This window comes from Petromyzon marinus, chromosome 37 (genome assembly GCF_048934315.1).
Source record: "Petromyzon marinus isolate PM22_M1 ecotype Great Lakes invasive population chromosome 37, UKy_Petmar_22M1.pri1.0, whole genome shotgun sequence".
Lineage (NCBI taxonomy): Eukaryota > Metazoa > Chordata > Hyperoartia > Petromyzontiformes > Petromyzontidae > Petromyzon > Petromyzon marinus.
In genome coordinates, this window is record NC_133703.1 from 17289307 (window position 1) to 17298510 (window position 9204).

A 9204-nucleotide genomic window follows, 5' to 3' on the forward strand; every position below is an offset into this window, starting at 1 on the left:
AATGCCCCCCCCCGAGAGCTCCCTCTAGTGGGAGGTCCATTCCACCAGTTGAGTTGCGAGCGATTCCAGGGCTGCTCCTTTAGCTTTTACCTGACAAACTCGGGCAGATGTAACCATGCAGAGATACAATAGGCGCATTCATGGCTAAACATCTGCTGGAAACGACAGTCGATTTGGGAAAATGGTTACCAGGCTCCTGGCTGTCGTCTAGCAATCTCAGAATCAAGTATTAAAGCTTTCGTGACTGCATAAAATTACTCATTGTTTTTTTCGGTGAAGTCACGTATGTAGAAATACATTCTATCTATGCTGGTATGTACAATCCAAAGGTTGAACACGAAATTTAACACTCTTCTGAAATTCGTGGTCCGCCAGGAAGTGTCTGTGTTGTTGGCCTGACTGGATGTGCTTCACATGTTTTTTCAAGTTTGTTGAATTCTCGTCTCTCATCTTTTTGTTGTATTTACCTCCATGATTTGTTCTTGACACCTGATGAAGATCGCTTGCGTTGTGATCGAAACGTCGTGATTGTTTTTTGTTTTAATATAATTTTATTGTATTTCTACATCCGTAACTTTACCGAAAAAACCAATGAGTAACCTCAGAATCTTTATCAGAATATTTAGACTGGAGGTATCCGTTGAGCTATGATGCTCTTTTTCACAGATGTCCAGTAGATCGTGCAAGTAAAACACGAAGAATCTTGGGATCAAAACACGCAGGAACAAACTCAGGCCTCTATTTGGCAAAAGCCTATACACGCATCACAGAGCAACCAGTTCAAAACAGCAATATATTTTTTGGATTTTATTAAACAACATAGGCCCGTAACAACGCTTTAGGTGACCGGATGGGGGAAGACAACATCATTTAACAAACTTGAATTGCAACAGCCAGTATCAATTGGGGGACGACTCGCGTGCCGTGACGCACGGTGCACGTATGCAGTGACGCATGCGTGCCGTGCGACTGAACACTCGCCATGGGCACGCAGCTGCCAGTTGTGTGCACGGCACAACCAGAAACTGTGACCAATTTGCGTGGCGATCCCCGTTTATGCCGCAGCAAGCAAAAGCACATTTTCGCTACTAAAATGGACTTCTGTCTCTCCACGTGAAAATCAGGTAGTTGTTAGTCCATCGGCCGACCAAACTTCCAAACAGAAGCTGAACAGTGGCATGCGCTTATTGGTCTCATCAGCAGAATGAGACTCTCTAAACAAAATGCTGCCGGGTTTCCAGACGTTATCGGCACGAGCACTCCATCTACACGATGGGCCCTGTTCATAATAACACTGTAGAAAATCAGAGGCAAGTGTATGAAATTATTAATTTCACTATCCATAATGCTCCAAGTCAACGCATAATCACAGCGCTTGACAAAATTAGCAGCACCTGCTCACACCACGGGGGGCGACACACGCTGGGCGTGGTGGTACCCCAGGTGCCAGGACACCGAGTCCCAACCACTTTTACAATGGTGGGGTGGGGTGCTCAGCATCCCAGCTCGGCGCGCAGGTTATCGATGACGAGTCGGAAGCGGTGCGCGGCGCGCAGTGTGTCGGCGTGCGACACGTCGCGGTGAAACACGGCGCGCAGCTCCCGCTCGCTCCACACGCCCACCAGCACTGCCGCGTCCGCTTCCTCGGTGCCGCTGCCGCCCGCGTCCCCTGCCAGCAGCTGCTGGCGCAGCATCTCGGGCGTGACGCGGGGGTCCGTCACCGTCACCATGACGATGTTGGTGTCCACCTTGTCGGGCCACGCCGTGCACAGGGCAGCGCCGTGCTCCGCCACGGCTGCCAGGAGAGACCGGCGGTGTAATCGTCGGCCCCAGATGTGGGGGGCTCGCCAACTCTGTGCGTCTTCACACGAGTCTATGGTTCTCTATGTAAGTCTACGAGACTGTGTAAAAGTCCCTTGGCAAACGAGCTTACACTATGACCTCACTGCACTTGAGAACCCCGTTTAATCCCAGGCGGCTGAAACCTGGGATTAAAATCGTGGACGTCAATGCAGCCGGCTCAGTATCTCTGCACCCTGAACCGCATGCTCACCTCTAGGCGAGACCCGGCGTGATGAGCGTGTGATGAACGTGTGGTAAACGTGCGGTAAACGTGCGGTGAGCGTGTGGTGAGCGCTCGTACCGCGCGCGAACATCTTGGCGTGGCGGTGATCGGCGAGCAGTGTCTCCTCGTAGCCGGCGAGTGCCACAATCCCCGCGGCCGCCACCACCCCGGCCTGCCGCATGCCCCCGCCCAGTGCCTTCCGCAGGCGTCGCGCCCGCGCCACCAGCTCGCACGGGCCCGCCAGCACCGAGCCCACTGGGGCACCCAGACCCTGCACAGGCGGAGGGAGAGAGGGAAGGAGATAGAAAGAGAGGGAGAGAGCGAGAGAGGAATGGGGAGTGAGAGCGAGGGGGAGGGAGAGAAAGGGAGAGTGAGAGGGGGTAGTGAGTGAGAAGGGGGAATTGAGAGAGAGGGGGGAGTGAGAGAGTGAGAGAAAGGGGAAGCGAGAGAGACAACGAGAGGAAGACACCGCATGGGTCATCTCTCCGACCAAGTGGTCGAGTGACCTAACAACACAAATGCCGACTACATGTACTCCAGATGTATTTAATTTAATATTCTTTTAAATTTGTGCCCATCTGTCTGGGGTCAATAACATGAGTACCACTTATTGGGAAAGTAAAAAATGGTTAAATTTCGATTTAAAGCTTTCGTGACTGCAATGATTCATCTTCTTTGGTTCTTTCGGTAAAGTCACGTAGAATGAGAATAAAATAATAAATTGTGTTATTTTATTTTATCAATTTATTATTTTATTCTCATTCTACGTGACTTTACCGAAAGAACCAAAGAAGATAAAAAATGGTTGTCTTATGTTAGTGCTTGCACCCGCCATAGGAATGTGGAATTTCCACCACTGGCTCAAAATCCATAACCAGGAGTTGAACTCAACCTCAATGCCCATTTGAGCAAGAGATCTCACCCCATGCATGCGAGGGTACTGACAAATAGAGACACGTGTGCCGTGCCCCTCCGTTGGTGGAGGGGGGGCACGGGGGGGTTGACGCACCTTGGAGAGACACAGGCTGACCGAGTGGCAGTGCCCAGCGATGGCGGCGGGGGGCACCGACAGCGCCACGGCGGCGTTCAGCAGCCTCGCTCCGTCCATGTGAACCCGGAGCCCGAGCTCATCTGCCAGGGACCGCACCTGCACGGGCCCACGCATGGCACACGCAGACTCCCGACTGGTTTCGACAAGCAGCGCCTTATCCACCGAGGCGGGCTTACTCGAACCACTGCTGAATACTCCCAGAGGGCAACCGGAAGTGATGCGTACCTCGCACAGGAAACCCATAGGGAGGGCTCGTCCGCCGCACGCGTTGTGGGACGACTCGAGGCACAGGAGCCGTGAGCGCGGCACGTGCACGTCCGGGTGCTCATGCCGCACCTTGCTCCGCAGCTCGGCCGGGTCAAAGGTGCCGTCGGGCCGCGTGGACAGCGTGCGCGCGTGCACCCCGCCCAGCTGCGCGCCAACAACACCCGCACGCCCTCCGCATCGCTGGCGCCCTCTTCCCAATCATTCATATTCAAGTAGCATAGGAATACTTATGATTTGATTTTTTGAGGCAGCGCCCTCCTATACGCCAGGGCGTCTTAGAACGCTTTACATCACCTCTCAACTGAAACATTTGAAAGGGCACCTCCAATGGAAGCTGTCCCTGAGTGGCACAAGGTGACTCGGAACCTGGCCTGCATATGGGCATTAGTCTGCCAGTAGGGGGCGATGGCTGCTGCTGCTGTGTGTAATCCCAATGGGGTGATTACAATGTCCTTGATTTACTCGAACGGCCAGGTGGTTCAGTGGCAGAGCGAGCGGCTTGCAATCGGAAGGTCGCAAGTTCCAATCCTGATTTAGGGGTTGACTCAGCCCATCATCCCTCCAAGGTCGATCAAATAAGTCCCATATTGTGGGAAGCCAACAGTTGGATGTACTATGGATAGACTTTCCCCTGCCAGAGGAATGTGGGAATGAATCAGCCTTTGTTATTGCACAACCTCAGGAAAGGAATATCACAGAACTACTTCTGAGATCCCTTCCAAGTGATGTTTTCATCCACACGAAGGAACTTGTATTTTCTCACACTAAATGTTGCCAATTTAAGTGTAAACCCAAATTTAAAATAATACAATTTATAATACTTTAATTATCGTTAAATATAAATACTATGGCAATTGACAAAGTTAAAATGTTTCCCAACTTATTCACCCTGTGTGGTCATCCTGCTGTGTCTATCATCCTCTATGCTCACCTGGGCGCTGGCTCCCTGCTCGTAGAGGTGAATGTGGGCCCTGTCTCCCAGCAGCATCTCGTCCCCTCGCTCCGGGCAGTGGCACATGACTGGTGGCACAGCGGGTGACGCATCGACTCGGCAATCAGGTCTTGGGGGTTCGGGTCAGTGACACTCGTATTCATGACCGATTTTCCTACCACACATCTGCGGGGACGGGAGTCTCGGTCTCACAACGACTGTGCACCCCCCCCCCCTTCTGAACACGTGGGCCCCCCTCACCGGCGATGAGGTTTCCCATGGTTCCGGACGGCACAAAGAGGGCGGCTTCCATCCCCAGCAGCTCGGCCACCAGTCCCTGCAGCTCTGTGTGGAGGAAGGAAGGCAGGCGTTCACAGGGTTAATGTGTGGCAGCCAAAACTTAGTATCTAAACATTGAGTGTCAGTGACATGGCCCAACGGAGCGTGTCCACTGCTTGTTGCGGAAGTTGACGATTCGAATGCTACAGGCTGCCCTGGTTATTACTGCCGTTGAGCGGCAAGCAGCGGCAGGGTGGCTCAGAGTGGGCTCAGGCGGGGTAGGCCTGGTGGGGTCATGGTATGCGAGTTAGAGGTGAGGCTAAGTGAGGTGAATGTGTTGAGCTCAGGTGAGGTGTACAAGACCAGCTGAGGTTAAATAAGGCTAGACGAGGTGAAATATGTTAAAAGTAATATATATCCCATTATGTGTGTTGAACTTCTTTTACGTCGTACATAGCCAACCATGATAATCACTTGAACACTGGGGGAAGTTAAACCTAGGTCTGTGAACTTGTGTCCCCTGCGAAAACTATGAGGAAGTTACATTCGGCCTCCGTCCCAAAGTTACAAACGGAAAAGGTTCCTCAACCCTGATTTAACTCAACTGAAAAAAAACCACTTCCCTCAATCAACATTTCTGGTAACCCCAAAAACATACATTATAAGAATCCACCCACATTCCTCTTCACTTCCCACTCAACACCCAATAAAACCACCCATATTTCATTCAATCCAGACATAACAGCCATTAATAACAACCACCCACATTCACATCAACCTTACAATGACAAAATATCCACATCCCACGTTTGTATGAGCGTTGCAACACAGCACACACATTGTGCCTTCAAAACGTCGCTGGCAACTACTGCCTGGTGCTCCAGCAACACAACACCCTTTGCTGCTGCTGAAGCGGTAATAAACTTGCCACGTTTGTTATTCACGAGGCAACTTCATGAACTGGAACATGGGACCCTTCTTGCCAGTATCAAAGTAAAATAATAGGTTAAAATAAAATAGTGATTTATTTTATTTTACACCTCCGTGACTTTACCGAAAGAACCAAAGAGTATGGACCCCTGCAGTCACGAAAGCTTCAAATCAAAACTGTAAATGTTGTGGATTCACTCTTCAACACACCGGTGGGCTAAAGTAGTGAACTATTTTGTCTTTTGTCAACGTGACACTTTTTTGCTGATTGGCCGTGTCGGGTGGTGGAGGGTTACAACACATTTATAAATAACGCGATCTAACCCAAAAACGTTAATTATGAATAAGAACAGGTGTTACCCTTTCTGCCAATAAAACAGGAGGTGTTTAGATGTTCAAACACCAAACACAAAAACGTTCTGCAAGGAATCATGTCTGCATTTAATAAGGGCACCACGGGGTGACCAGCCCCCCCTCACCCAGCCCCACCCCTCCCACCCCCTACCCAGCCCCACCCTCCCCACCCAGCCCCTCCCCACCCTCCTCACCTCCTCTCTGTTTCAAAGAACCAATTTGACCTCAGGTCTTCGCTCATTTGCCAGCTTCACATTCCCTATTGCCGTACAAAAACCGGAGGAAGGGCCTTTGCTATTGATGCCCCTAGGGTCTGGAATGCTATTGCCAATAAACTGCAACTTGAATCACTACCTATGAGATCTTCACTCAAAACTGTTCTAGAGGAGTTGTACACCCCTAACTGCCACTGCTATTCAGTGTAGTTTATTGTTAAAAATTCGGTCACAGTCCCTATGATCACTGTTACATTGCATTTATGGCTTTTATTTTGGTGATTTCGAAAACGTTTTTTTTTGTTTTGGGCATGTTTTTGTTTATTGTAGTACGGAGTTAGACTGATGGCCTTAATCTTAGTTGTCTTGTGGTTGTTGTTGTTGTTATTTGACTTGCATCCCACTGGGATTTTTGCACACAGCGTTGGTGTACGGTGCTATTTCCTGGATTTTCTGTTTGCACAGTCACATAATCACTTTAAGATGTTTTCTTGTTCATGTTTTTGTTTGTTGCGGTTGCACCCGATCCAAGAGCCGAATGGCTCACAGGGCTATACCAAATGAATGAAACTATGAACTATGGAACTAACTATGGAACTAACCCAGCCCCTCCCCACCCTCCTCACCCAGCCCCTCCCCACCCTCCCCACCCAGCCCCTCCCCACCCAGCTCCTCCCCACCCAGCCCCTCCCCACCCAGCCCCTCCCCACCCTCCCCCACCCACCCCCACCCAGCCCCTCCTCACCCAGCCCCTCCCCACACTCCCCACCCAGCCCCTCCCCACCCACCCCCTCCCCACCCACCCCCACCCAGCCCCTCCTCACCCACCCCCTCCCCACCCTCCCATTTTTGGATGCACGACGGACGGACGCACACAATAATCCCCTGTGTGGTGGTGTAACCAGGAGGTTCCTACACAGTATCATTTTGTAGTTGCTCACCCCGAGCTATAAATACCCTGATACTAGGCCCTAAAGAAGCCTGTCTCTGATGTAGACCAATCAGTTTCAAATACAATTAATACAATATATGAGATCATGTTTGTTTGAATGTTCACCACAAGTACGTGAGGTTAATGCCACACGTGCTTGGTGTTTGAACATCTTAACGCCTGTTGTATTGCCAGAAAGGGTAAAACCTATTCTTCCTGCTCTTCCTGTATATTATTACCACCCTTAAAAACGACGTAAAAATTCAGCCGCCCGCGAATAAATCGGGTTCTGGAGTGTAGTGATTTGACGGTCTCAGCGCAACATTATTATTATTAGTATTATGATTGTTCACCACAAGTACGTGTGCTTAATGCAGACATGATTCCTTGCAAGATGTTTCTGTTTGGTGTTTGAACATCCTAACATCCAGCTTTATTGCCAGAAAGTGTAACACCTGTTCTTATATATTCACGAACTGACTTTGTCGGGTGGAGGAGGGTGTGCACGACACACATTGTGCATCGCACGACGCCACTGCATGACTCGGCAACGCTGAGGTGATTTAAACATCGGCATCGTTTTAGAGTTTGCCGAGCACAGGCCCAACCGGCCAGCAACAAGATGCAATCGTCAAGTACGAGTTGGTCGTGTCAGGTTAACGCGCTGTTGTTGTTGTTTTCACGTGATAGCTGACACACAAAACACAAACACGCGATAAACAAAACACGCGATAAACAAAACACGCGTTGTGCATCAAACTCCACCACAACATCCAAAGTTTACCCCAGGACCTCAGTCATGGAGGCCCCGACACCGAAGCTCCCCTTGGGCCCCGGGACCCCTCTCGGTCCCCTCCGGGTGCCCGGCACCCCCCTCACCGTTCACCGTGGGATCCTCGCCGTACACATCGTCCCCGACCCTGGCCTCGGCCATCGCCTGCCTCATCGCTGCGCAGGGCCGCGTCACGGTGTCGCTGCGCAGGTCCACCACGGTCGCACGGCTCGCCGCGAAGCCTCGGTCTCGCCTAGCCGCGCCGCCGGGAAACCCCCACCCGAGTCCGGCGGGGCAAGGCCGAGCGCACCGGCTCCAACCGGCCGAACCACGGCGGTGCTGTTGCCGGTGGAGAAGTCTCGGCCTCGGCGCCCGCAGCTGCATCAGCAGGGTTCGACCAGCCATGGTCGAAGCTCCCGCGGGGAGCGAGAGGTGGACTCCGCCACGTCCACCACGACCACCGGTCCTTTACTGCAGGAGGTCGGAGTCGAGAAAGTCGAGGTCGAAGTCCGGGGCGAGGTCAACTCCCAGGGCGAGCAGCGCGCCGTGCGCGTCGGTGGGGAAGAAGGCGGCCATGCCGACGTTGAGGCACAGGTACTCGAGGAAGAGCGCGTAGTAGAACACGAAGAGGTTGACGAAGAGGAGGCTCCAGAAGAAGAGGGCCTGGGGCTCGCTCCACGCCGCCTCCGCCGCCGCCGAGTCTGCGGCGCGGAGCGGCACGGCCTGCAGCGCGAACATCACGGCCCGGTGGCCTCCTGCATCACCAACCATCGCCCCAACATCGCCAACCGCAGGCCAAATCGCTCGCTCAACTCTTCACTCAACTCCCGAGTTTTTCATGCACGGGGGAAGACTCGACGGCAGTCCGCTCCCACACGCGTCTGTCCCTCCGCAGTAAAAGGGACCAGGCGCGGGGGGGGGGGGGTGGTTGTGACCCGATGACCCCGAGGTCACGCGGCACGGGCAGCAGCAGCAGCACTCACTCTGTGTGGTTGTGCGCGCACCTTCAGCCGGCATGGGTTGGAACACGAATACTGCTGTGGAGCGAGCGGGGTTTCGGCGACACGCGGTGTCTCATCGGCAGAGGTGGCTTGTTTAACACGTAGGCTCTCGCGACCAATATCATTCATAATACTGGGGTCTTTTTTTTTATTAGATCGCGTTTTAATTTGCCCCCCCAAAAAAAGCTGCATTATATAGTTGGCTTGCTTGAAGCAATGCTTGGTGAACTATCGAATGCCTGTAGACAAGCACCCCCCCCCCCCCCCGATAAGTTAGAAACGGATCCGAGTTCGACGCAAATCTTTTACACAAAACGCAATGATTCGAATCGTGGTGAACACAAACAACCCTCACTCGTCTGAGATCTGCTCAAATTGTGGAAATTCCACATTCCTATGGTGGGAGCG

The 9204-nt window shown here is 52.3% G+C and overlaps 2 protein-coding genes across 3 annotated transcripts; both read right to left on the minus strand.

The window, feature by feature from the left end:
• Window positions 1-792: 792 nt before the first annotated feature.
• LOC116949665 (uncharacterized) lies at window positions 793-8200 on the minus strand. Of its 2 annotated transcripts, XM_032967224.2 has the most exons (7): window positions 7903-8200; window positions 4576-4659; window positions 4315-4403; window positions 3342-3527; window positions 3075-3212; window positions 2144-2336; window positions 793-1795 (listed from the first exon to the last, which is right to left on the minus strand). In XM_032967224.2, exons 1-7 carry the CDS (start codon window positions 8198-8200, stop codon window positions 1494-1496), a joined length of 1290 nt encoding a protein of 429 aa, XP_032823115.1. In that variant the 3' UTR covers window positions 793-1493. The 2 variants fall into 2 exon arrangements, with proteins under 2 accessions (XP_032823115.1, XP_032823116.1); XM_032967225.2 differs by lacking the exon at window positions 3342-3527.
• A 63-nt stretch (window positions 8201-8263) lies between these two features.
• DEXI (Dexi homolog) lies at window positions 8264-8566 on the minus strand. Its single transcript, XM_076072360.1, has one exon. The coding sequence runs from the start codon at window positions 8564-8566 to the stop codon at window positions 8264-8266; it is 303 nt and encodes a 100-aa protein (XP_075928475.1).
• Between the last annotated feature and the right edge of the window lie 638 nt (window positions 8567-9204).

What these genes read in the sequence shown, in the direction of transcription:
- DEXI (XM_076072360.1), bottom strand. Translation starts at nt 8,566, where the DNA reads ATGGTTGGTGATGCAGGAGGCCACCGGGCCGTGATGTTCGCGCTGCAG.
- LOC116949665 (XM_032967224.2), bottom strand. Translation starts at nt 8,200, where the DNA reads ATGGCTGGTCGAACCCTGCTGATGCAGCTGCGGGCGCCGAGGCCGAGA. An exon ending in AGCAGGGAGCCAGCGCCCAG is followed by an intron (nt 3,528 to 4,314) that starts GTGAGCATAGAG and finishes GTTGGCGCGCAG; the next exon opens with CTGGGCGGGGTGCACGCGCG. An exon ending in CTATGGGTTTCCTGTGCGAG is followed by an intron (nt 3,213 to 3,341) that starts GTACGCATCACT and finishes GGGCCCGTGCAG; the next exon opens with GTGCGGTCCCTGGCAGATGA.